The sequence below is a fragment of the Syngnathus leptorhynchus genome, chromosome 14, assembly GCF_054491065.1.
Source record: "Syngnathus leptorhynchus isolate UIUO chromosome 14, UIUO_Slep, whole genome shotgun sequence".
Classification (NCBI taxonomy): domain Eukaryota; kingdom Metazoa; phylum Chordata; class Actinopteri; order Syngnathiformes; family Syngnathidae; genus Syngnathus; species Syngnathus leptorhynchus.
In genome coordinates this window covers 9,957,533-9,982,064 of record NC_141208.1, presented here as the reverse complement: position 1 = coordinate 9,982,064, position 24,532 = coordinate 9,957,533, and the positions used below count along the sequence as shown (strand labels likewise).

Here is a 24,532-nt window from a genome sequence, read left to right as displayed (position 1 = left end):
ACGGATTACTTACCAATAGATGGCAGTAATTTATTTAAAATCATTTTGCCGGGCCAAATAACATTGACAGAAGAAGAAAAAGTAAAACTTAGACCGAACGTTCAGACAGAGGTACGTACGTTTTCACAGTCATGGTCTACCGGAATAAATGTCGATTAAAAAAAAAAAAATTAAATTCATCATGCGTCATTGACATTACTTTTGTGTACTAACGAGAGGATAGTTATAGAAATCTTGAAAATAGTTTATCTTTCGTTTCCCGGTTTCAATGAAGTCACATCGAGGAATAATGGTTAATCATCTGTTAATCATTTGTTAGACTGTTGCGCTGAAAAGTAGATAGACTTGCCATCTAAAATAATCTCAACGTTCTCACGCAATCGTTCCATTTCTGGTAACTATTGAAGTACCAATGCCGGTGTTTCATGTCAACTTGGGAGCAAATTGACATGTAACACCGCCACCAGATGGCTATCAAGGATCACATCAAATGATGTCATTTCTTTGATTTGTGTCTGATCTCATTTTTACCTGCCTATAAGGTTGTGTTGGGATGGAGAGGCAGACGTTGATGGAAATCTCAGAGAACCTGTGTTCTTCTGAAGTGGCCGCCCTCTGCTTTTTGTGCTGTGATGTTCTCAGCAAGAAAGATCTCGAAAGAGTGAGGCTCACATATTTTATTCTTTACAATATTTGACATTGCAAATCTGTAATTCTAAATCACGACTCTTGCAGATTGAAGGAAATAATGTTTTTAGACAATTTATCAAATTACAGCTGGAATGTAATCATATTCCCATTTGTTTTTCTGCTAACTGTCTTTTCAATTTTATCTTTCCAATACAGGTCAAAGATGGCAAAGATTTGTTCAGCAGACTAGAAGAAAAACATTGCCTGAATATTGAATTTATTAAGCAGCTACTGCAGACAATCCGACGGATTGACCTCCTCAACTCGTTAAAGATAAACACAAAGGATGTGGAAGAAACTGATGCAAATCCTTTTGGCAAACCGTCAAATTACAGGTAAAAGTATCAAAAATTGTTTTTCTGCGAGAGTGTTTTTTTTTCTCTCCTTTGACCCGAGCTCGATACTAAACCTAATTTTTGATCTTCCACGCTTTGTGAATAGGGTGATGCTGTACCGTATATATGATGAAGCAACTGAAGAAACTGTCACAAGGGTGAAGTTTCTCTTGCAGGACAAGCTTGGCAGTAGACAATTGGAAGAATGCAATGTGAGTTTTCGCACTTCCTTCAAGATCATAACACAACCCACCATATTTATATGAGAATGTCGTACTTTCTAAGTTAATGTGGACTGAAAAAATAGTCAAATGCAGTCTGGAAAAATGATTGGTAAAAGCAAAGGAACCGATTTAGTATGTGAAGAGCATTTGTAAACAAACAGACGTAGTCAGAAGCTTAAGAAGCCAACGTACAACCCCTGGGAAAAATCATATCATCGTCACTCCTGAAGGATGATCGTTTTAAAATTTTGGAGAAAAAAGGCAAGCCGTCAATGTTCCATAAAACACTTTTGCTATATATTTTTTATTACATTTCATATCAGAACAGTAGTGGTAAATTCCATGTGTTTATTTCTGTACAAGATGTTGCCCTCATTTTAGGTGCTCATTCTTCCATTCACTTCAAAAACTTTACACTGATTTTTGTTTTGTTTTGTTCTGCAAATCCCAGACGATGCTGGACATCTTTATTGAAATGGAAAAAGTGGGTATATTGTCTCAATCCAATCTATGTGAGCTTCATTTGATCCTGAAGAAAGCGAACATGCCACTTGCATTGATTGTCCAGCAATTTGAAAAAGGTACTGGGCATTCTTTGAATGACCACTCAAGCTTACCATACCGACCTGTTTTGATGTTTGACATTATAATGGCTCAAGTTAAGGAAGCTGTACAAAAAGCTCAATTCCAGTGTGCGTCAGTCTTTGAAGGCCACACCGAAGTTGGTTAACCTTTTCCAATTCATCAAATCCTTTCACTTGTAGCTACATCTGCCGAAGCAAGCAATGATTTCCAGGTGCGTATCCGTATCTATCTGACTGCTTCGAAATGCCGAGAGGAAAATTGGTCGCTCTGCTGACTGATTTCTTCCTGCAGAATGGTGTGTCCCCATCTGAGGCGCAATTCACCGGTGTGTATTTCAAAGAGCATGCCTCACAAGATCATGCCATTTTTTATATATACCCAAAGAGTTATGGCTGTTTTGTTTTTCCTTATATGAAGGCGGCCAATTTTTCTCCCATAAAGACGCCAACATCCGGCCTTTGTTGTATTCTGATCAGGTACCCGTTCACACGTGCGGTGTGCCTATTGATGTACTTATTGCATCAAAATACTGTCTGATAAATCTGATGAGCCAAAATGACCTCAAGCAAATGATACAATAAAAGAAAACGTTTTGCCAGTGAGACATTTTCAGTGGGAACAAGAAATATTCATCAGGTTGGATATCTGAGAGGTCATTCATTTCATGATTTTAATGATCATCTAAATCATTTATATTTGTGTGCTTGTGCCGCAGACAGAGTACTACGCAATGGATCACATTCCTCATGGTCTATGTGTGATCATCAACAATGAGGAATTTTTGGACCTGCCCAGAAGGGGTGGAAGTGACAAGGACATGGGTGCGTATTTTCATACATCCACCCTGCACAAATGAAACATAAGCTGTATAAAAATGGACTCGCGGAAAAAGTCAACAAAATGTTTTCCTCTATTTTACAGAGGCTCTTAGTTCACTCTTCAATAAATTTGGCTTTGATGTGAAAGTCTTGAACAACTTGACTGCAGAACAGATGAAAAATGAGCTAAGGACCATTGCGACAAGAGATTTTTCAATGGAGGATGCTCTGGTGAGCAAGATTATTGCATGGAGGAAATTGATGGTGAATTGTGATGATGATGATAAAACTTGATTCATCCCACAGCAGGGAAATTTACTTGTCACAGCAGCGTACAAGAGTGCAAGAATTTAAAAAAGGATAAATAACAGACAAGGACAAAGACAAGTGCCACTAGTAGCGGTAGAGACCAAACACAATTTGATCAGGCGCCACCACGCATGTTGTAGAGTCTGACAGCAGTGGGAATGAAGGACCTGCGGAATCTTTCCTTCCTACACTGGGGGTGTAATCGTCTGCAGCTAAAGGAGCTGCTCAGAGGTGTTGTCCATGATGGATTTCATCTTCATTAACATCCTCCCCGCAGCTCCACCACGTTCCCTGAACCAAAGGCTCTCTTCTTCTCATGAAGCAGAGCATTTATCTCAGAGGACATCCAGGGTTTAGGCTTTTGGGTGTGCGTGTGCATGTGGGTGTCATTTTTTAGGCCAACATTATCATTATTATTTTTTATCTTGTGTTGGGTATGATGTAACGATGAAGACAAATCGAATAATCGCCCTTTGTACACTTTCTTTTATTTTTAGGTCGTGTGTGTGCTCTCCCATGGGGGAAATAGTTGTGTCTTTGGGATTGACGGCAAAAAGGTGTCCCTACGAGAACTGACGCAGCCCTTTACGGGTAAATTAGCCCCAACCTTGGCAGAGAAACCCAAACTGTTCTTCATCCAAGCGTGTCAGGGAAGTGCCTATCAGACAGGATCCTTGCCATTGCCCTCAAACCCAAATGGGGCGAATGATGTCAGACAGAATCAGACAGTGGAAGAGGATGCGGGCCCTATCGTTGATGGGACGGTGGCCTCAGATGCCGACTTCCTGCTGGGCATGTCCACTGTGCAAGACTGCAGGTCATTTCGAAAAACCACCACAGGTTCCATCTACATCCAGGAGCTGTGCAAGCAACTCAGACGATCTGCTGAGAGGTGAGATGAAATTATTTTGTAAATAATTGGGCGCCATGTCAAACCACAACAGAAATCCACAACCCTGTCTCATGAAGATGGCAGTCACAGTCAGATATTTTTTGAAGCATTTATCCATCATCAATGATATTTGCTTTTTTTCTTATTGCATCTTTTTTTCTTGGCTATCATGTGTTTTGTAGGGGCAGTCAACAGAAGGAAGATATTCTCTCTGTCCTCACCCGTGTGAACCGGGAGGTCAGCAAAGGGGTTTATAAGACCTACAGGCAAATGCCTGAGCCCAAATACACCCTCACTAAGACACTGATCCTAAAGTTTGCTGGGGCCCAAGTGAAACAATCCTCAAGTGTGCAATAATCCCTCGCTACTTTGCGCTACACCTATCACAGGTATCAAAGGTCTATCGCTGATTATTATTATTTTTTTAACGTCTCACTCACACACACACACATTCACATCGTCATATGGAAGAATGAAGGCCACTATCAGCGACATCGGGCCTCACTTGGAGCGCGTAGCTTTGTCTGACCATATGACACTAATGACCAATGGGAACATGTTGAGCTGTATCCTTGCAGCTGATTGGCTTAGCAGTTCTAACTACAATTTAGCTCAGCCTACCGCACTGCACTGTCTGTATAACATATCAGAATTGCGCTTCATCACGGAAGTTCTTTTTACTTCGAGGCGTTAGTGAAAATGTTTACAAAAGTCTTTAAGTAGTTAATTAGTCAACCCTACCAAGCATGTTTTTGGGATGTGGGAGGAAACTGGAGTGCCCGGAGAAAACCCACGTGGGCACGGGGAGGGCCGAAGGTGGAATCGAACCCGCACCCTCCTAACTGTGAGGCGGACGTGTGACCCTTCCACCGAGCCGGCCTGAAAATAATTCAGATGAAATTTAAAAATATTATTTTTATCCTCTGTGAATTGAACTGCTACTATAAATAAACCCTAAAAAAAACCACCTCAATCTGGTTTTATTGGAAATTTGCAATTTATTGGGGATTTCAGTTTGGTCATCCCATATACCGTAATTTTCAGACTATAAATCGCTCCGGAGTATAAATCACACCAGCCATAAAATGCACAAAAAAGTGAAAAAAAACCCATATATGAGTCACACCGGAGTATAAGTCGCACTTTTGGGGCAAATTTATTTGTCAAAATCCAACACCAAGAACAGACATGAACCAGCAACAACAGGCTAAACCATACGGTATGCTAACGTGACATATACACAAAGGAGGAGCTGAGAACGGGCCTGACATAACATTCAGAGTTATTTATTTCACAAAACAAGATGTGGTCTAAGTAGAGAAAATATTGAGGGTAAAGCCATGTGTCGTTGCATTCTGCAGTGACGGAATGAAAAAGGAGCCCAGACACAACTTTTGTCTTTGCTGTCAGTTACTGGGGTATTTTCCCTCTTTTTTTAAAAAAAACAAAATAGATAAGGAAGTGACTCTAAACACACCATCATTGAGACGAGCGACGTTACTGTCATAAACCGAAGACCGCAATTTTTTTTTCTTTCTTTCTGTCACAGACGCAGTCCTATTTAAATGACGTCATTAAGGTCGCGTTTGAGTTATTGATGTTTTTCATCACAACAAAATAGGTACAATACATACAATAATCTTCCGAGTTGTTATCAATGATGATACTTGCAATCTAAATACGTTGCTCTTCTACAAAGCACATTTTTGAAGTCCGAGGAAAACGTATTTCTGTTTCCTGATGTAATGTCGAGCGAGCGAACGTGTTATAACAGGATTGGGGTTTTTTTTGTTTTTGTTTCTGCAGCGTTGACAAAAAAGAGCATTACTCACACCCAGATGTAAAAGTGCATTAAATGAACAACATAAAGCAAATTGAAAACAACTCAAATCATATATTTCAGAATGAACGATAACAATTAGGCCTACGCCTCTACGTAATAAACTCTAACCGCAAAGCATAGAAAACGATGACACACCATTCTTGCGCTCGTCACGTCTCTTATAGGAGCTAAAGTCGGCTACATACCCAGCCGGCCGGCTACACGAGTGACGAATGACGTGCGTGGGTGTGGGAAACAGATTCCTGTGGACTCCACCCAGCTGCTCCGCTCCGCTCCACTCCGTTCGGATCTGCTGTGTTCCGAGAAATGTTCGACTGCAACGGAAAGTCTCACGGGGCCCACGACCCACTCTAAAGTCCCACTCTCAAAACACTAGTGATTTTCTTCAACTTTCGAACTATCCGTGGGACCTCACACTCGGTACGTTGTGCTTCACATGTCGTTGTTGTTTTTTTTTGCTTCAAACAATATCATGTAGCGTTTAAGATCGATTGTGGATCATATGCACAGTTTCTAACTCAATTGCCTTTTTTAGTCGTGTTCGTTCATTTTGTGAATGGACTTTTTAGACACGGGGATTACATAGGTGCAGTCGAAGTCACTGGTTTCAAGTTGCACCACAGGGGAGCGGGCTGTTGTTACATAAGAGACGGATGTCAACTTTCAAAGATGAAAACAAGCTTTTGAGAAATTCTCATTTGTGGATGGATGGATGGATGGATGGATGGATGGATGGATGATTTGTGCACAACATACGTCCTACTTGTGTTTGCAATGTACGCGGGGATCATGCCGTCAACTTCAATATTTGAGCTAGGTTTCTCACAAGTGTTCAGCTCTGTGCCATCTTTGACTTGTTTCACAGATAATGCATCATTAGATAAAACATAGGTCAATAATTAGAGCAGAAACACGAATTGGTTAAGATGTCATCAGCATACAACGCGAGGTAAACTGATATTTGTTTATCGTTTTTATTATTTATTTATGTTCAAATGGCTACAATAATATTCTCGAGAAGGCAAATATTTTCAAAAAACATGCAACATTTGCTTGTTGCATGGATTAATATTTAGGGAGGTTTCCTTAACACGTGTTGTTTTTGTCAACATTTACCCTAGTGCACAAAAGAAAAGTGGAGGAATATTAAAAGGTTGGGGCTCTGTAAATTGAGTTTTGACATTTTTGCAACGTAATGTCCTCCGAGATGTTCTGTGGTAAACATTTAACTGACTCGGTTCATGTTACTGACTCAGTTCTCATCACAAGAGTTGGATGAGATGATGAGAATAGTAATACCAAAAAAATGTAACCGTTTAATCACTCTGGTAGCTTTCCATCTCTACCACAGAGACATGTTGAGACACGGGGCGGGGCATGTTAGATCGAAAGATGGAAGCACTTTTTCCATTCGCTGAGTGTTGTTAATCCAGCGGGGATGTGACGTCATGGCACTCCAAGGTGGGGCCTCCTCTTAAATTCCTTTACTGTATATTTCCCTAAAAGTCACAAAATAGAGCCCAGGGATGTTTTTTTTTTTTTTTTCTTAGTTCAGAAGATACATATTTAGACAAAGTTGTTAAGTATGTTGTGTAAAAATCTGTCTGTCTGTTGGTCTGATGATGTCACCCATTTTAGTTTATATTTTCCTCACCCCATCATCCATCAAGTAAAACAATGGAAATGGTGTCACTTAAACCACCAGCCTTTTTCCATGAAGACTAACGTGACTGTTCTTTTCTCCTCACAGTCAACATGTCCAGCTCAGACTACCCTCCAGGGTACAACGACGTCCATGTTCCACCGTACGCACCCCAGGGCAACAATTACCCAGCACCCCCTGCGTATGGCTTCCCCGGCTTCGGCGGCCCTCAGCCAGGCCAGCCTCCTGCTCCGTACCCTGCCAATTCAAACACACCTCTTTTCCCGGGTCAGCCAGGCTTTCCTCCTGGTATGTTCCCAGGACAACCTCAACCCGCTGTGCCCCCTGGAGCCGGCTATCCCAGTCAGCCCCCTATGCCTCCCATGGTCCCACGAACCATTCCCGCAGACGTTATAAACTCTGGTAAGACGGGAGCTTATCATGTTTGAAAGCATCCATCCATCCATTATCTGAACCGCTTTGGCGTGCTGGAGCCTATCCCAGCCGTCATCGGGCAGTAGGCGGGGGACACCCTGAACCGGTTGCCAGCCAATCGCAGGGCACACAGACGAACAACCATCCACACTCACACCTAGGGGCAATTTGGAATCCTCATTTAGCCTACCAAGCATGTTTTGGGGATGTGGGAGGAAACCGGAGTGCCTGGAGAAAACCCACGCGGACATGGGGAAAACATGCAAACTCCACACAGGGAGGGTCGGAGGTGGACTCGAACCCGCGCCCTCCTAACTGTGAGGCGGACGTGCTACCCAGTGCGCCACTGAGTGAAAGCAATGAATGAAAATACTGTGTTGACAGTTTGAAGAAGTTGTCACAATCACTCATCAGGCTTAGTTATTCCCCTCAGACAAAAAAAAAAAAAACCACGCACTAGCACTTGATGGATGAAGCAGTTAATTCTGTAGCGTCAGGTTTAAGATGACTCTTTTGACTTGACATTTTTTACACTTGCATACAAAGCCTGCTGCACACAGAGTAATGTGACTTTCAAGTCAACATGCCGGGCTGATTTGCACATCCGAAGAAAACTACTGAATATTCTGTGTTTGTTCAAACAGAGCAACCGACCCAAAAACCACCACTAAAATGAACAGGGTGAAGATGCAAAATGAAAAGAACCTTGGCTGCATTTGTAACACACTTTAGGTTGTGAGTGTGAGAATAAACCCAATTATCCAGCACTCATATTTCTGCTTTCAGATGACGATTTTGCTGCGAGAGGAAGCGACTGGGACAGTCTGAACCTTCGGCACGCTTTCATCAGAAAGGTAAAACAAGTCAACTTTAGGAAGGCTTCAAGACTCATAACCAGCATGTAACTTCTCCATTCTTTGCACATGTCTGATAAAATTTGGATTTTTGACTGCCATTATTATGTCAAATGTTTTGTCAATGTTTTGTCAATGTTGTGCCTGCGTTCTTCAGGTGTATTTGATTCTGGCGTCCCAGCTCCTTGTCACCACAGCCATAGTGGCCGTTTTCACCTTTGTGTGAGTATCGTGTATATTTTTGTTTGTTTGTTTGTTTCCATCTGTCTGTAACTGTGTGCGCCACTTTTCTGTTTCTCGCAGCCAACCGGTTAAATTATTTGTACAGCGGAACCAGGCTATCTACTGGGCATCATAGTGAGTTGTGACACATTTAAAAATGACACTTAATAATGTTGGATGCTTGATTTGTCTTTATTTTTTGCCAGCGCTGTGTATTTTGTTACCCACATAGTGTTGGTGTGCTGCAAGGGCCCTCGGTAAGTGTGATCCTACATCTTGTATTGTTGACGCAAGTAATTCAATTAACCTGCATTCCACAATCTCTTTAGGAGGAAACATCCATGGAACTTGATATTGCTCGCCATCTTTGTAAGTTAAATAGCTGCTGTTAACTTAACATTTTCCCATTTGGGCGGTGTCTCACCAAGACGGCAGCAGGAGGATTGAGTCAGCACACTTTGGCACAAAGTCCTTCATGACACACACTTTCTTTCCTTTTGTGTTGTTTGTTGGTTCACTGCTGCAAGTGAATGAATGTATGATGACTTCGACAGCAGTCGAGGCAAGGACAGCTAAGGCTATGTTTGTTTGTTTGTTTGTTTGTTTGTTTGTTTGTTTGTTTGTTTTGGCAAACCGCATTTTGATCCCTGTGACATCAGTCATACTTGCCTTATTTAATGAGATCCAATACAAGCAACCTATCAAGCGATTCGATCTCAATTTTAAGGTAGCTAGCCTTTGTCATATTCTGGCCCTTTTGAAAAACAAATTATGAATAAATTAAAATATAGTCATAAATTATAGTATAATGTATAATAAAAAAAATAGTAATACATATAATGATTTATTCATATTATATATTATAATAGTATATAATAATAAAATGATAAAAAAGACAAACAGAATAAGAAGGAATAAGCCACAAATCCAGAATGTTGTTATAATGTGATGTTAGATTAGGAAGTGAAGGCAGTCCATTGTGTATGGGGAGAGGGAAGTGAGGAGTGAGCTGAAGTGAAACAAACAGTGTTGAAGTAAAAACAAGAATTTGTATTTTTCTTTGTGAATTTGAAACCTTCCCCGTACAGATGACCAAAGAATTAAAAGTATTCTTTTCATACGGTGCTACAAAAACACCTGAATTGTTTGCATGCCATCTCAATTTCATCATGTCTGTTCAGCCGACTTTAATACCGATATACAAATATTTAGGTTGAATTTGAATCCTAATTGATGTGAAGTATGTGTTGTTTTGTTTTTCTGTCATTTTGTCTCCCTGATGTAGACCCTGGCGTTGTCTTATATGACTGGCTCCATATCCAGGTAATTAGATCCAAAAAAAAAGTTCTATTTTATGAATGTGCCTAACTATTTTGCTTCAATAATTGTGTGTTCATTGGTGCTTTCAGTTTCTACGATACAAAGGCAGTGTTTCTTGCTTTGGCCATCACTGTTGTTGTCTGCATTGTTGTCACCGTCTTCTGCTTCCAGACCAAGGTAGTTTTATGTGTGTGCTTGGGTGTTTTTGGTTGATGTTGTATTACTTCAAGTGTTATTTAAAGCAGTGGTCCCCAACCTTTTTTGCCCCACGGAGCGGTTACCTGTCACAGACAATCTCGCGGACCGACCGCACCGGCCTTTATAGAAATAAATAATACATTTATAATAAATATATAAATACCATGAAATAAAATGATACGACTGACATAAAAACAAGTACAAACGACATTCATCCATCCATTTTCTGAAGCGCTTAGTCCCCACGGGGGTGCTGGAGCCTATCCCAGCCGTCATCAGGCAGTAGGCGGGGGACGCCCTGAACCGGTTGTTTGAGAACCGCTGATTCAAAGGTTAAAAAAAAAAATAATTTCATTTGTTAACGATGATTCATCTGCCCAGGTGGACTTCACCAAATGCCGGGGCTTCTTTTGCGTGCTTGGCATTGTGGTCTTTGTGACCGGCATCGTCAGCGTCATCGTGCTGTCCTTCAAATATGTGAGCTTCAACTTCTTCCTCAAACTAACTTTGATATTGGCATCATTTGAATGATGTGTTTTACTCCGGCAGATCTACTGGCTTCACATGCTTTACGCCGCTATAGGAGCTATCGCTTTCACCCTGGTTAGTATTCACGGGTCTTGATGTTTTTGACGAGTTTCAAAACACTTGTGGAACTGGTTTGTATTTTGCCTTGCGCTTTGCAGTTCTTGGCGTACGACACGCAGCTCCTCATCGGCAACAGGAAGTACTCCATCAGTCCTGAGGAATATGTGTTCGCTGCACTTAACATCTACGTGGACGTCATTCAAATATTCCTCTTCCTGCTCCAAATTATTGGTTCCAGCAAATAAGTCATATCAGCATAGTTGCCTGTGCTGTTTAAAGCCTGTTTTGTTTCCACGCATATCATGTAAATCATGCTGCACTATTTCATGAGGGCTGAATTTGAGATTTTCTTACTGTGCAAGACATTCCGACGCACTATCGCATATATTTCTACATTTTTACGTACACGTCTAAAAAAATATATATAGGGTAGAAATATTGCCACTCTTGCAGGCTTGAAGTAAACTGAAGAGCATTTTGTATCTCTACTTGTGTTGTGCTTAAATGTCTCCAGTGAGTTGCATTAATTGCTACGGTATATGTTGCAGAATGTCTTTTGGCAGTTTCTTGCTACAATACAGAATACCTTTGTTTTTCCACAAATTGTCAAGAAGTCATACTTTAACACAGTAATGGGTGGGGCTATGGCAGGGACAAGAGGAGTAGCCTGAAAGCTCACTTGTGGTGTGACAATGTCATGATGCTGAGAATTGTTGAATTGTTAATTACTGTGAGAAATGATCAATGTCTTTACATACATAACATACAGTCATTAAATGTCATTTCAGCAATGTTAATTCAGAAGTGTGAACCAAACTTGTCCCCTCTGACTTTTAGAAAGGTTAGCGATCCATTGTGGTAAGGATTATTATTATTTTGTTTGGCTTTTCAAATATAAGAAATCATTTTATTTGTGAGCTTTGTGTTTCATGGAGATTTAACGGCAGTTCAATCAACAAGACACTCCATCACACCAATAAATCACAAAACATGAAGTACAACTCATCAAATACATCCATCTTTCTTTATTAGTGAAGACAATTTTTGTGATTTTAGTATTGACACTATGTCGATGCAACATTTATTTTGGTGGGCTAAATGTAATTACACTGTGGGCCAGAGTTTGATGCCCGTTATACAGCACGGACTTGGAAAATATGCGTCACACACTGTCTGCATCTGCACACAAACATTTTCCTTTCTATGACTCCAATGGTTCCTTCCCTGCAAGAATTTGAAAGGCGGAGTTATTCAGTGAAGAATCCATCAGGAGGCATTATTGGTCAAGTGGAACAGTCTCTGCAGCATGGCGATAGCGGCTCCCTTGGTAGTCGCCCTCGTTTGAGCTCCGGATCCTCTGTCGAACTTTCAGCTGCTTTAAACGGTTCTTGTCCACTTGCCTTTTGGCCAGCAGAAAGCCAATAATACCAGTGGGGAGGCCTATCATCCTGGACAGAAGAGAGCAAGAGAGATAACAAACGCATGTTGCTCAATGATAAGGAGAATGCATCACAAAATGGAGGAAAGCAAGCGTCAGCATGTATTTAGCTACACTAAACTGCTGTACTGTGTTGACATGCACACAAAACGAACTCACCATGCATAGCCAATCTTCATCATGGGATTTTTCGCCTTTTTAAGAGGAATGTACTCGGGACCCTCACTTTCCCTTTGCTCTTTCACAGCCTCTCCACTATCCTTTTGGCTTCTCTGTGGCTCCGTCCCACGAGTGCAAAGCGATGCAGCCGGCACTGGCAGCCTTAAACACTGGCGAAGGTATCTGGTGGCAACGACGGCTGCACCTGCACAACAGTGAAAAAGGTAAAAAAAAACAGACAAATTATAATCGTGGAGTATCTCGTCATATATCGTCAATTATATGTGTGTGAGATTAGCGGTGCACTAGCGTCGCCATTTGAAAGTAACATTAAATGTTGTTTACCTTTGCAAACCGTGCCAAGGACTGCTGTCCCGAAGGCCGCCATATTGTCGGCAATAGTCTGCGCATGCGCATGCGTAGTTGCATCCTCCAACCAGAGCTTTGACTCCCACCTTGTGGACAATATCTGTCTGTCACATCACTGGTTCACAAAATCCAAATTTTTGGTACCCCAACGTTACAAATACATCACAATAGCAAACATTGGGTGACGATTGTCTTATGTATTATTTTAGATGAATGATTTACAAGTTTCCAATTTTGAATCTAGCCACTGATAGTAACAATAATGGACTGTTAACACAGACAAAAATTATGTTTTGAGTCTTTGTCTTCTCTTGCATGCTATTTCCTGACTCCAGTATTGTTGTTGAAACAATTCAAACTTCCTGGTGGAGCTTATCTGAAGTCAATATTTGTTTTAGTTTGAATTGCATCTGAATACACAAAACAAAGTTTTTGTCGTACAAAAATGGGCACCTTAATGAGTAGTCATGAAATGATCAGCCCCGCTATAAATTGACCAATGTTTGACTGTTGGCCAGCCCAGTGTAAGCTTAGATGGGCTGCACATCACTGGCCATCCAAATGATGGTGTGCACTACATTTGAATGGATAGGAAATGGTAGAAATAGTATGCAAAGGACAGTCTTTTTTTTATTGACTCAAACCACAATTCACAGCAGCATAAGAGAAAATATTACAATACACAAAACAATTTAATTGGTGACAACCGACTTATGAGAGGATGGACACCATATTTACATCAAGTGTGATTTTTTTTCTTTTTTTTTTTAAGGAAACTGCTCAACCAAAAATCATTGTGCAACAGTCACCATGTCCAATGCTATGCTTACATCAATCACCAGGGTGATTCTTTGTTGTTTCATATATCAAGGAAACAAAGACACAGGAGGGTAAAGAGGAGTTCAATCTTCAAGGGTGTAGTTGGGATTGACGACCAGAACCACTTCTCCTTCTGCGCTTGCAGGCTCGGAACCCTTTAAGCCCGACTGAGACAGCTCGATGAGGATGTGATCCTACGCAAGTCAAAACACACTCAATCAAGAGAGCCAGAGTCATAAATCTTTGATCAGCAGCCAGACTCACAAAGTGCACCAGCCTGTGGATGACCTTCTCGATCAGTCCTTTCTTATTGATGAGTTCCTCCTCTGAGTCGATCTCAGACTCAATCTCCTTCAGGTACCAATTTACCACTGCGTTTTTCTTCAACTCCTCTTCCTCCTCAGCTGCAGGCAAGATCATTAGAAAAAAAAAAAAATGGGAGGAAAGTGAAGAGGCGCTTCTTTTAAATCTCATTTCCCGAGAAGATGGATGGATTACCTTCTTCTGCTCTGCGTAGATGCAGGACCAGCAAGTTGGAGATGCGCTGGTACTCGGGAAAAGAGAGACAAAGGGACGGTTTGGGCTGACTGTCGGCCTCAGCGTGGCCGTTCACAAGACCGCTGGCGTGCCCGTTTATTCCATTGACTTCACCATTCTCTCCATTCGGGACGTTACCTGCATTTGAAGTGATTGGATGAGACAATCCCTTATGCAGAGGGAGGGGAAAGCTAGTCTTTTGGCTTTAGAGCAAGCAGCACTAAGTATGGATTACAATCTGCCCGATAATGAGAGATGAAGTGGAGTCATAGATGAAAGCCATGAGTACCTTCCTCCGGTAGCTCCTCCTCTTTCTCTTCCTCATCTTGCTCCAGGTTAATGTCAGGCGTCTCTACTCTGATAATGGACTTATTCAAAAGACGAAAAGCTTCCTTTACATGTTTGGGCTGTACCTAGATTCATGAAAGGGAAGGGGGCGGGGGAGAGTAAGACTTTCAACTAAAATGCATCCATTTCATTTTGATTTGGACCCACCTCATCACAACAGTGCATCCTGGCCATGCCCTCGGAAAGGCGGATCATGCTCTCCAACTGGCGCACGGTTATGCGCCAGGCAGACTTGGTCACACCACCCGAGCTATCCCGCTGCCGGAGGCGCTTGTACTGCTCCACGATGAACTCTTGGGATTCGCTTGAAATCTGCACAAAATGGCAGACAATACGCATGGTAGGGACATGAGCCACTTGACAAACGGGACGGATGCACGCACTTTTGGTTTGAACTGCCTAGCAAAAAGCAGGTATCTCCGGATTTCATCCAACGAGTACTGCCTGTCCACAGATTCCTCCACACGCGAGTGGAGATCGACGATGCGCCTGGCGATGGCGTAATCCGTAACCTGTAATGCACACAAAGCATTTTCCCTTTTACAAGGACGCCGTGTCGCAAGTCAGTCGAGAAGTGCGGCGAGTGACCTCGTTGCAGTCATCCACCAGGATGAAGAAAAGGTCAAAGCGACTCATGATGGGGGCAGTCAGGTTGACGTTCTGTTTCAGGCTCTTACTGCGGTCGTAGCGCCCGTTGACGGGGTTGGCGGCGGCCAGGATGGACGTGCGAGCATTCAGGGTGGCCTGGAAGGCATTACGCATTGCCCACATTTGGATTATGATTGGCATTTGTTGAACTAGTAATTGGCATTTTTTGTTGCTGTTGGGGCGTTTGTCCTCGTCATGCGTATGTTGCAATGTCAAAATGTAAAACAGTAGGCTGTTTTTTTGCCGATTTGATCTCTGAGTACCGTTCACTGATGTGAAATGATGTCAAGGAGAACTCGAGCGGAACACCAGTGATGACAATAGTTAATTTTTCTTCTTTTTTGAATGGCAGAGAATCAAAAGCTTGGGCAGCTGTTTTGGGATTATTTGTGGTGTTAAAAACAATGGCCAGTAGATGGCAGCATTGAGTTGCATTCACTTGGCTCAAGAATGCAAATAGTTTGCTAAGTGACTGCTGTGCATAAAATAGATGTTGACTTTTACCTTGACTCCAGCCTTAGTAATGCTGATTGTCTGTTGCTCCATGGCCTCATGAATGGCCACTTGGTCTTTGAGGTCCATCTTGTCAAACTCATCAATGCAGCACACACCCTTAAAGGCAAACATAACTGATTCAAGCATATTCATGCCATAATACATCACCTTGCTTATTTATTTAGATCTGCATTTCAAAGGTTTGACAAACAGCAACATTAGATGTAGTCATCTCAAATACTATACTGCAAATATAATACTGTCCACTTTCCAGCCGCAGGCTAGGACAATCAATTTTGTGCATGAAAGAAATAGTGCTCTGGAGCCTCAATCAAGAAAAACCAGGGAAAAACTCACATTATCAGCCAGCATCAAAGCTCCGGCCTCAATTACAAACTCGTGCGATTCTTCATCTCGGACTACGGCAGCAGTCAGACCTGCAGCGGTGCTAGCTTTGCCGCTGGTGTAAATGGCTCTGGGGCTGAACTCTTCCACATGTCTACAAACGTGCACAGAAGTACATAACGGCTTAAGTACGGAGAGACACTTTGGACCCCTTGAAACTTTCTTGGGCTGGCTGTAAGCGCTGGCAAACAGCAGTGTGCACATAAGATATATCTGTTCTGCTGGTGCTAATAAAGGGCTGAGAAGTCTATCAGCTGCAATAGCTCTCCTTTCCCACATCAAAAGATATGTAATTAAGAAAATGCTTTATTAGGGAGCAGTATTTTAGAATATTGGAGATCACCTACTTGAGGAACTGGCTTTTGGCAGTACTGGGGTCTCCAACAACACAGACGTTGACGTCTCCTCTGAGCGAGGTTCCCTCCACGGTGGTCTTGGAAACCCCTCCAAACAGCATCAGTAAAATGCCACGTTTCACCTCGTCATTGCCTGCGCAAGGGCAACCGCGTTCAAACCACGTCGCTTTCACACCAGGCCCTTCGCGTTTGTCACTTGTGTCGCTGACCGTGGATGGTGGGGAAGAGGCTGGTGCACAGGTTATGGTAGAGGTTCTTGTCTTGACTCATCTCAAAGACCTTCTCCCACTCTTGCTCGGTCATCTGGCTCTTGATGCTCTCGGCTGTTTGCTCCTCCTCCCGCAGTTCCTTGCCACCAAACTACGGAGGGACAATTCCCATTTGGATTTCCATACAATCACAATATTTCAATCAAGTTCTCATGTTTGACAGTTTTCTATTGCTTTGTATGAGAAAATGCTTTTGAAATATGAAGCAAGAATTTGGGTCTATTGTGCAGTTTTTCACGCTCTTACCCGAGGGTTTGTGGGCGAGACGTTACAGGCCAGGAAGGCCAATCTGTACGACAGCTCTCGGACTCCCAAAGCTTTCAATCCCCTCAGACCCTCCGACTCGGAGCGTTGCGGTCCACCTACCCTGGTGCTGGTCTCTGCTCGCAGACCTGAAAGTGAATCCGCACAAACAGATGGATGGTTCAATCAAATGAAAAGCCAAAAGTGAGGACAATTTGAAAGGCTACCAGGAGTGTTGAGCTGTGAGACATCTGGCACTACAATGAGCGTCCCGATGAAATCACATCGGTCGCCGGCCTGAGCGGTCTCCACCGCCTCTGCTCTGAGAACGACCTCCAGGGAGCGCGGGATGGAACCGCGGGGCAGCTCCGCCTGAGTCTCCTGGATACGCACCTGACCGGAACCAAATGACATAGTGATCTTTCCCACCTGCACGGACGGGGGAACTCTCGCGTTACCTTCTGGAAGTCAATGAACTTGGACTTGTGCGTGTCAAGGTGAAAGCGTGAGCGGTTGTTGCAAGCCGGGTTGTGGCAGATGGTGGGCGGCGAGTATTTGAACTGCTGAGGGACATCTTTGATCAGCGCCTGGCAGTCCATGCACAGGAAGGTGCCGCTCACCTAAAGCCACCGAGACAGTGATGAGCAACAAGAGCAAAATACATGAGCAGATAGATAGATGACTTACCAATTCAGGGTGCACAGGGTGCGTCCTCACAACCTGACCGCTGATCCTGACCAGGCTGCCAATGCGCACGGACGACAGCTCACGAATCCTAAAGCGCACAGTAACATTCATCTTAGAATTGCTCCATTGTGAATAAAAATCTGTTGGAATACATCAAGTAAATAAATCAGGAAATGGAATTGTCTGTTCAAGAACAGCTGGAATGGCCATTTATTCAGCTGTCGATATTCTGCTGCAGCTGTAGAGATTCTGCTGAAATTTGAATTCCAGGTATATGAATCTCACTTGTGTCTAGTAGGCAGATCTTCAAAGGCCACGTAGAACTCTTTGGTGAGAGGAACATTCCCATGATCCCTTGCAAAGTTGCGCACGGCCCGACAGAGGAAGGGGTACACTCTGAAAACAGGCCATGGCAAAAATCATTGACACTCATGCAGACATTTTTACTTTGCAGGCCGGGACAAGAATGGCCTATTCATAACTTCAATAGAAATTAAAATCATCATTATTATGATTTTTTTTCTATAATTGCCCACCCAAACTACTTGAAACCTTGCAACAATATAGTCATATTTTCTTCAGTTTGACCTTTTCATTCCTTTGACAGAGCCCAAATGTGTTTAACTGACCTTCAGTTTTATTTTTGCTCAATTACAATTGAATAAGAAACATGAAATACATCAAACTATTCAGTCTTGTTGGCCACATTGAAATATGACATGTCTGATCTGGGCACAGTGTTGTTAATAGTGCAACTAGAGAGAGCGCACACCTGTAATATTCCTCTTGGATGGTGGTTGCCAGCTCCTGGTTGAATACCTCGAGATCAATGACGTTAACCAGCAATGTGTTCCTCTCAGGTCGTATCAGCTCCTCAGCCTCATGGACATACTTGACTTCTCCATCCGTAGTCTGGAACCTACACACAGATCACGGTGGTCATTTTGCAGGAATTTCTATTTTTCTTTTGGACTACCTTTAATCATCAACTCTCTATATTTGAAAACAGTATGTATCCATATTTACTTCTATGCACGTTTCTTTGTCAGCTTCGTCGACATAAAACATACTTTAACCAGGCTTGTTATGTCCTTCAAAGTCTTAATAGTCTCGGCTTGGATGCACATCGGAAGCGTGCACTTTCGCAAACAACAATGCACAGTAACGTTTTGCTTGACTTACTCCTCCAAAAAAGCCTGGAATAACTTCTGACACTTATGCGCCAACTCGTCTTTCACCATCTCTCCGGCATTCTCTGTGGTCGCTATAGCAACATCCATAATGATATGATCCAAAACTAGAGTATAAAACTCGAAATATAAAACAATACAGCTGCCGTACTGACAACCGCACGAAACGAGGTCCACACAACAGGGCACCGTTTCGCGCGAAAAGTGACGCCACGTGACATTTGGCGCGCCGCTTTCATCCAATCACAACTGCTATACCAGTATTTGTAGCCAATCAAAAGTAATGCTCTTGAAATGCAGGAAGTCCGGTGGCCCACTTTTTGGCCAAATGCTTTTGTTTGTGTGCTTTGATCTGTATTCATTTTGCTTTAAAATAGTATGGAATATAGTCGGTTGTTTTCTGGACGTTATTTTATTTTCATTATTTTGTTTCAATACAGTTGACCTCCGTGCATTTGCAGTCAGAATTGTCCACGAGGGGGCAGTGTGTGTCCCAAAAATAAATAACGATGGTTGACGGTCACGATAACGTCAATTCGTATTTGTTCCATGAAATAGTAGGAATTTATTCCAACACAATATTCTTATTTTGTTGCAAAACTCTTGGATGCAGTGCTTCAAGGGTATGTCTAGTAAAAATAATACTGTTTTATGCAGCCTAATTTGTCTAAACATGATATTATGGTTAAAAAAAATAAAATAATAATAATGTCGGCATTTGTGGAATATGAATTTAAATAAAAAATAACCAAAAATAATAAATAACACCTGGTCAAACCCCGAAAGCACCACCTCCAGCCTGGCTCCAGAGAGGGGCCCCAGTGACCCGCGTCCGGGCGAGGGAGAACTGAGTCCATTTTTGTTTATCATCATGAGGGGCTTTGGTGAGTCGTGCTTTGTCTGGCCCCTCACCTAGGAGCCTTTTGCCATGGGTGACCCTACCAGGGCAGGAGCATGAAGCCCCAAACGACATGGCTCCTAGGATCATAGGGGCACGCAAACCCCTCCACCACGATAAGGTGACGACTCACGGAGCCATTCCTAATTTCTATATTTATAGCCCTCTTTAGGCCTGAGTCCCCACAACGACTTGAATCCTTTCTGCCTTAGATCAATTGTCCTCAATATGGTCAACAATGGTAATACTTCCAATACAAACTGCTTTCAGCTGACTATTTGTTTACAGTCCAAAAGTCAACAATGAACACAGGAACACCATCATATAAAAACTGAACAACGTAGGCTTGCTTCATTCTTAGCACCATTTGTAAGATGAAACGTTTGAGTCTTTCATTCACTTCTGCCGCCATTCCCATCATATCCTTGCTAGGTATATTTCCAGCCTCACATTCTGAACGCTGCCAGGAGGCAATTGGTTTCACCTGTCACATTGTATTCATCCACTAGGAACAAAGCAGGAAGTTGTTGCACGGCATTCGGATGGAGCCGTTCTCAGCCTCTTTATTTTTCTTTTTGTCTTGACCTCTGCTTTTCCCACGATTGTTCAGTCGCAGGAAACTCAAGACAAACCGCGTCTGACAAACTTGACCACCTGTCGGCAAACTCTTTGAAACAAAACACACACACACACACACACACACACAAAAACTTACATGACCCTCAAGATTCATATTCTCAAAGTCAGCAAAGTCGTCTTTAAACATGTTCTTCTGATTACCGCAGGCCAACATACTAAACTCAAAATTCTATCAAATAAAATGAGACCTCATTGACGCTTAAACATCTGTCCAAGTGTTGAAATATGAAACTCCTGAAAGTTCCTGAGAGGAAGAAACAACAATAAACAGGATAAGTGCTGATGGCCTGTTATTGGGGTCGCTGATTTCCCACGTTATTAACACATTTTGCAAGGCAACAAATAGGATTATTTGGAAAAAATTAGTTGAGAAGCGCACTGGTTAGCACGTCCGCCTCACAGTTAGGAGGGTGCCGGTTCGCTTCCGCCCTCCTTGTGTGAAGTTTGCATGTTCTCCCCGAGCCCCCGTAGGTTTCCTCCCACATCCCATAAACATGCTTGATAGGCTGATTGAGCACTCCAAATTGGCCCTAGGTGTGTGTGCAACTGCAGATGGTTCTTCATCTGTGTGCCTTGCGATTGGCTGCCAACCGATTCAGGGTGTCCCCCGCCTACTGCCCGATGACGGCTAGGATAGGCTCCAGCACGCCCGCTACCCCCGTGGGGAGAAAAGCGATACAGAAAATGGATGGATGGATAGTTGAGAAGAAGTTGTCCTTTGAAAATGAATGTGGTGATCTGGAATAATCAACTGCAATCCAATAAAAAGAAACACAGACATCTCATCTCCGCTCCAATACAGCCTTTAGTTTATTGCGTTTGTCTTTTTTTTCCCCAAAAAACACATACATTCAGTTTTTTTGACTTTATTTGCATTATGCATTTAATTTAAACTCGACTCAGCAAGAAGCCAATATGGAGAAAATTATATCTGGGTCACAATTTGTAAGTGTATTTTTTTATTATTATTATTATTGCTTACATGTGTTTCCAATATAGTATTTGTACAACATCCTTTCATGTCTCCTCCATTTGACTTTACTGGCGCGCTTGGTGGTGCTTGGTTGTTTGATTGTCTTAGCTGCTTGTTTTTCCTAAAATGAGTTGCAGGAAGTCTTTCCTGTTTTGAACCCTGCCCTATGAATAGAATGGCTGCTGTATTGCTGTGTGAGAAAGTTGAAGTCTACATTTTCATCTTTCTACATTTTCATCTTTAAAAGCAAACAGCAGTTGGACGCACTGATCATTACAAGCAGGAGGCAAAAAAAACCTCATCTTTTTGTTCCCATGCAACCTGGCTTCCCCAAAACTTCACCCATCGGTCTTCAAACTCTCATCTTGATCTTCATCCAGGAAGCGGAGCACAGTAAACTTCCAGCTTGTGTTTCATTCACTTCCATGTGGATGTGGTGATGTGGGGAGCACTCAAAGTGATGCTAAGTAGAATACCAGATGAATCCAATATTTGCTGGCAATGGAGATGCATGTTCAAGTGTTGACCTGTAGCGCAACGCCAGCCATATGCTTTCGGAACCAGTTGGAACAACGTCACTAAATAACTTATAGACCAGGGGTGTCAATTCGGAGGACCTTATGACTGTCAACCCAAATAAATGTATGAGCACCTCATATTATATACAGTAAAAGCTACAAAACAAACCTGACCTCTTATTTATTTATTTGTTTATTTAAATATTATTCATTCATCGCTATTATTTATTCATTGTATGTGCCTTCTTGTTTTTACTTTTTGTGTTGTTTCCCTGAATGTTTTCTTTGTTTGTGGAATATAGAATATATATATATATATATATATATATATATATATATATACAGTAATCCCTCCTACTTCGCGGCTTCAACTATCGTGGCTTCGCTGTATCGCGGGTTTTCAAAAATAAATTAATGATTTTATCGCAGAAATTTCATCATTTCACGAGGTTTCGCGGCCACTTGAGTTTCTTCATTTTCCTTTAATAATGATAGCTTATGTTTAAAAGTCGTTTTCTTGTTTTGAAATGAATAAATTAAAGAGTCAGTACAGTATACTTTATCGTCACATGTGACTTCAGGGCGTTCTCTCCACCGGCGGTGGCCTTCATCTGGACATAGCAATACACTGTTAGTCTCGTCGCTAAGGCATGAATGCGGAGCGCACAGTCCATTGATATGAAAGTCCCCTAGCAGCGAGCTGGTTGATGTCAGCGATAAAAATAGAATATCTTATGGCTAAATTATGGCTCATACTTCAAAAAAATCTAGTTTCTATTTCGCGGAAATTCCCATTTCGCGGGTGGGTCTGGAACGTAACCCCCGCGAAGTAGGAGGGATTACTGTATATATATATATATATATATATATATATATATATATATATATATATATATATATATATAGGCTGGCTGTATATTTGCATTATATTTTGCAGTGATCCCCTTCAAGACTGTAAGTGATGGTTGTTGACTCGTGAGAAATACAGTATGATACATGACAAGAGAGCCTTTTTTTTCTCCAGATTTATTATAAACCATTAGAGTCCAGTGAAAACACAGCAGCATTGACCCAACAAAAGACACTATTTACAAGAGAATTGAGAGAAGACCGCCAGCAGACTTGCTCCTTTAAATTCTCCCATTATTTGTATTATTATTTCACGCACACTCGCACGCTTGAATGAGCAAAGACTAGCTGGAGTGCAAACTGGACGACTCAGACTCTGTGGTCGTGGAGGCCCCGTTGCGTCGTCTGGGTAAAACCTTCAAACTGGATCCTCTGCTCAGTGTCAAGACTCTGCGGGCTGAATTTTTGAAGCCTGCCCCCAGAAAGGCATAGAGCAGCGGGTTTAAGCAACAATGTGCAAATGCCAAGGGCTCAGCCACCGCCAACCACACACCCAGGAAGGCCTCCAGCTTGCAGCTGCGGGGGAGAACCTCCAAACGCAGCAGGGCGTCCACAGAGATGCCCGCTCCGTAGGGCAGCCAGCACACAAAGAAGCAGAGCACCAGCGCGATGGTGGTCCTCACCGCTCGGCGTTTCTGCCTTTGACCCCCCAGAGGTCCCCGGGTCAGCCTGCTGACGATGACGCAGTAACACACCAGAAGCACCAGACCGGGGATCACCAGACCCACCAGGACCAGCTGTAGGTGAAAGACGGCCACCCAGAGAGGAGCGTGTTCCGCCGGGTAAAATCTCTGGCACAGGGTGCTTCCCTCGCCTCCTTCTTGAGTTCGAGCGAATATCAAGTCGGGAACGGCCAGCAAACCGGCGGGCAACCACGCGCCTGCGGTCGGGGGGATTGACTCATGGTCAACGAGAACATAGTGGACCAGCTATGGATGTGAGGAGAGACACTCACCCACATAGACCAATCTGTGCGCCAGCATTTGCCTCAGGCCACCCATGTTGGTATCGGTGGCTCGGACCACCGCCAGGTAGCGGTCCAGACTGATGAAGGCCAGGATGAGTACGCTGCCGTACAGGTTGACCGTATAGATAACGTGCACCCCGACGCAGGTGGCCGCGCCAAAGCGCCAGTCGGCCAGCGCCGCGTCCACCGCCCAGAACGGAAGCGCCACCACAAAGAGGAGATCGGCACCTGAGAGGTGCAATCGGTAGCGATCGGTAAGGCTGGATTTGGACCTAAAAAAAAAAAAACAACAAGTGTGAACAATAAGTCTTGGACTTTGAAACTTTGAACAGACAAATAGTCTTGCTGGCTCACCTACGCTGGCAGCCCAAGACAAAGACCACCAGACCATTTCCGGTGATGCCCAGCAGGAAGATGAGGGCATAGACCACAGGTAAAAAGACCTGCTGAAAGTCAGTGGTCATCAGGTGCTCCACCTCACAAGGCTCCTCCAGATCCACCCCAATATCACCAGAACCAAAGCCAGAACTGCTGTCATTGTATTCGTTGTCTAAGAGGATGTGCTGGAGACAACAGTGATGGTTAAACACACCAAGAATTGTTTTTGTCGCTTCAATTATTCAGACAAAGCTTACCTGATAGTACGACATGTTGGACTCTCTTTTCTCTACGGAGTGATGTTGGGAGTTTTATAGCTGTGGTGGTGCTCC

The 24,532-nt window shown here is 42.9% G+C and overlaps 5 protein-coding genes across 7 annotated transcripts; 2 read left to right on the top strand and 3 right to left on the bottom strand.

The window, feature by feature from the left end:
- Window positions 1-73: 73 nt before the first annotated feature.
- On the top strand, window positions 74-4,837 carry casp8 (caspase 8, apoptosis-related cysteine peptidase). 3 transcript variants are annotated; one of them, XM_085929532.1, is made up of 12 exons: window positions 74-111; window positions 543-661; window positions 847-1,025; window positions 1,132-1,237; window positions 1,701-1,830; window positions 2,014-2,045; window positions 2,126-2,159; window positions 2,252-2,310; window positions 2,550-2,655; window positions 2,756-2,883; window positions 3,459-3,853; window positions 4,036-4,837. In XM_085929532.1, exons 2-12 carry the CDS (start codon window positions 554-556, stop codon window positions 4,208-4,210), a joined length of 1,452 nt encoding a protein of 483 aa, XP_085785658.1. In that variant the 5' UTR covers window positions 74-111; window positions 543-553; the 3' UTR covers window positions 4,211-4,837. The 3 variants fall into 3 exon arrangements, with proteins under 3 accessions (XP_085785658.1, XP_085785660.1, XP_085785659.1); XM_085929533.1 differs by lacking the exon at window positions 74-111 and adding an exon at window positions 132-394; XM_085929534.1 differs by lacking the exon at window positions 2,252-2,310 and having other exon boundaries at window positions 2,554-2,655.
- Window positions 4,838-5,853: 1,016 nt separating this feature from the next.
- Window positions 5,854-11,956, top strand: LOC147046588 (protein lifeguard 3-like). Its single transcript, XM_085929535.1, has 12 exons — window positions 5,854-6,116; window positions 7,447-7,761; window positions 8,560-8,627; window positions 8,785-8,849; window positions 8,931-8,984; window positions 9,056-9,106; window positions 9,179-9,218; window positions 10,135-10,172; window positions 10,259-10,346; window positions 10,749-10,844; window positions 10,917-10,970; window positions 11,054-11,956. Exons 1-12 carry the CDS (start codon window positions 5,909-5,911, stop codon window positions 11,198-11,200), a joined length of 1,224 nt encoding a protein of 407 aa, XP_085785661.1. The 5' UTR covers window positions 5,854-5,908; the 3' UTR covers window positions 11,201-11,956.
- Window positions 11,957-11,960: 4 nt separating this feature from the next.
- LOC147046587 (uncharacterized) lies at window positions 11,961-13,044 on the bottom strand. Its single transcript, XM_085929536.1, has 3 exons — window positions 12,898-13,044; window positions 12,553-12,757; window positions 11,961-12,403 (listed from the first exon to the last, which is right to left on the bottom strand). The coding sequence occupies exons 1-3, from the start codon at window positions 12,938-12,940 to the stop codon at window positions 12,232-12,234; spliced, it is 420 nt and encodes a 139-aa protein (XP_085785662.1). The 5' UTR covers window positions 12,941-13,044; the 3' UTR covers window positions 11,961-12,231.
- A 180-nt stretch (window positions 13,045-13,224) lies between these two features.
- mcm6 (minichromosome maintenance complex component 6) lies at window positions 13,225-19,139 on the bottom strand. The gene is made up of 18 exons (XM_085929531.1): window positions 18,911-19,139; window positions 18,501-18,647; window positions 18,014-18,124; window positions 17,729-17,816; window positions 17,500-17,661; window positions 17,269-17,434; window positions 17,045-17,190; window positions 16,739-16,889; window positions 16,521-16,662; window positions 16,126-16,267; window positions 15,778-15,885; window positions 15,214-15,369; window positions 15,009-15,137; window positions 14,773-14,937; window positions 14,567-14,690; window positions 14,239-14,415; window positions 14,005-14,144; window positions 13,225-13,934 (listed from the first exon to the last, which is right to left on the bottom strand). The coding sequence occupies exons 1-18, from the start codon at window positions 19,006-19,008 to the stop codon at window positions 13,824-13,826; spliced, it is 2,463 nt and encodes an 820-aa protein (XP_085785657.1). The 5' UTR covers window positions 19,009-19,139; the 3' UTR covers window positions 13,225-13,823.
- A 3,833-nt stretch (window positions 19,140-22,972) lies between these two features.
- On the bottom strand, window positions 22,973-24,487 carry LOC147046585 (C-X-C chemokine receptor type 4-like). Its single transcript, XM_085929870.1, has 4 exons — window positions 24,458-24,487; window positions 24,177-24,385; window positions 23,811-24,094; window positions 22,973-23,735 (listed from the first exon to the last, which is right to left on the bottom strand). The coding sequence occupies exons 1-4, from the start codon at window positions 24,470-24,472 to the stop codon at window positions 23,140-23,142; spliced, it is 1,104 nt and encodes a 367-aa protein (XP_085785996.1). The 5' UTR covers window positions 24,473-24,487; the 3' UTR covers window positions 22,973-23,139.
- Between the last annotated feature and the right edge of the window lie 45 nt (window positions 24,488-24,532).

What these genes read in the sequence shown, in the direction of transcription:
- casp8 (XM_085929532.1), top strand. Translation starts at nt 554, where the DNA reads ATGGAGAGGCAGACGTTGATGGAAATCTCAGAGAACCTGTGTTCTTCT. An exon ending in TGGAAGTGACAAGGACATGG is followed by an intron (nt 2,656 to 2,755) that starts GTGCGTATTTTC and finishes TCTATTTTACAG; the next exon opens with AGGCTCTTAGTTCACTCTTC. An exon ending in CTCAGACGATCTGCTGAGAG is followed by an intron (nt 3,854 to 4,035) that starts GTGAGATGAAAT and finishes TGTGTTTTGTAG; the next exon opens with GGGCAGTCAACAGAAGGAAG.
- LOC147046588 (XM_085929535.1), top strand. Translation starts at nt 5,909, where the DNA reads ATGACGTGCGTGGGTGTGGGAAACAGATTCCTGTGGACTCCACCCAGC. An exon ending in GGCACGCTTTCATCAGAAAG is followed by an intron (nt 8,628 to 8,784) that starts GTAAAACAAGTC and finishes TGCGTTCTTCAG; the next exon opens with GTGTATTTGATTCTGGCGTC. An exon ending in GAGCTATCGCTTTCACCCTG is followed by an intron (nt 10,971 to 11,053) that starts GTTAGTATTCAC and finishes TGCGCTTTGCAG; the next exon opens with TTCTTGGCGTACGACACGCA.
- LOC147046587 (XM_085929536.1), bottom strand. Translation starts at nt 12,940, where the DNA reads ATGGCGGCCTTCGGGACAGCAGTCCTTGGCACGGTTTGCAAAG. An exon ending in CCTTGGCACGGTTTGCAAAG is followed by an intron (nt 12,758 to 12,897) that starts GTAAACAACATT and finishes ACTGTTGTGCAG; the next exon opens with GTGCAGCCGTCGTTGCCACC. An exon ending in ATGAAGATTGGCTATGCATG is followed by an intron (nt 12,404 to 12,552) that starts GTGAGTTCGTTT and finishes TCTTCTGTCCAG; the next exon opens with GATGATAGGCCTCCCCACTG.
- mcm6 (XM_085929531.1), bottom strand. Translation starts at nt 19,008, where the DNA reads ATGGATGTTGCTATAGCGACCACAGAGAATGCCGGAGAGATGGTGAAA. An exon ending in TCTCGCCCACAAACCCTCGG is followed by an intron (nt 16,890 to 17,044) that starts GTAAGAGCGTGA and finishes GTCCCTCCGTAG; the next exon opens with TTTGGTGGCAAGGAACTGCG. An exon ending in GCCAAAAGCCAGTTCCTCAA is followed by an intron (nt 16,268 to 16,520) that starts GTAGGTGATCTC and finishes GCACGTTTGTAG; the next exon opens with ACATGTGGAAGAGTTCAGCC.
- LOC147046585 (XM_085929870.1), bottom strand. An exon ending in GTCTTGGGCTGCCAGCGTAG is followed by an intron (nt 24,095 to 24,176) that starts GTGAGCCAGCAA and finishes TTTTTTTTTTAG; the next exon opens with GTCCAAATCCAGCCTTACCG. An exon ending in GCACAGATTGGTCTATGTGG is followed by an intron (nt 23,736 to 23,810) that starts GTGAGTGTCTCT and finishes CCCCGACCGCAG; the next exon opens with GCGCGTGGTTGCCCGCCGGT.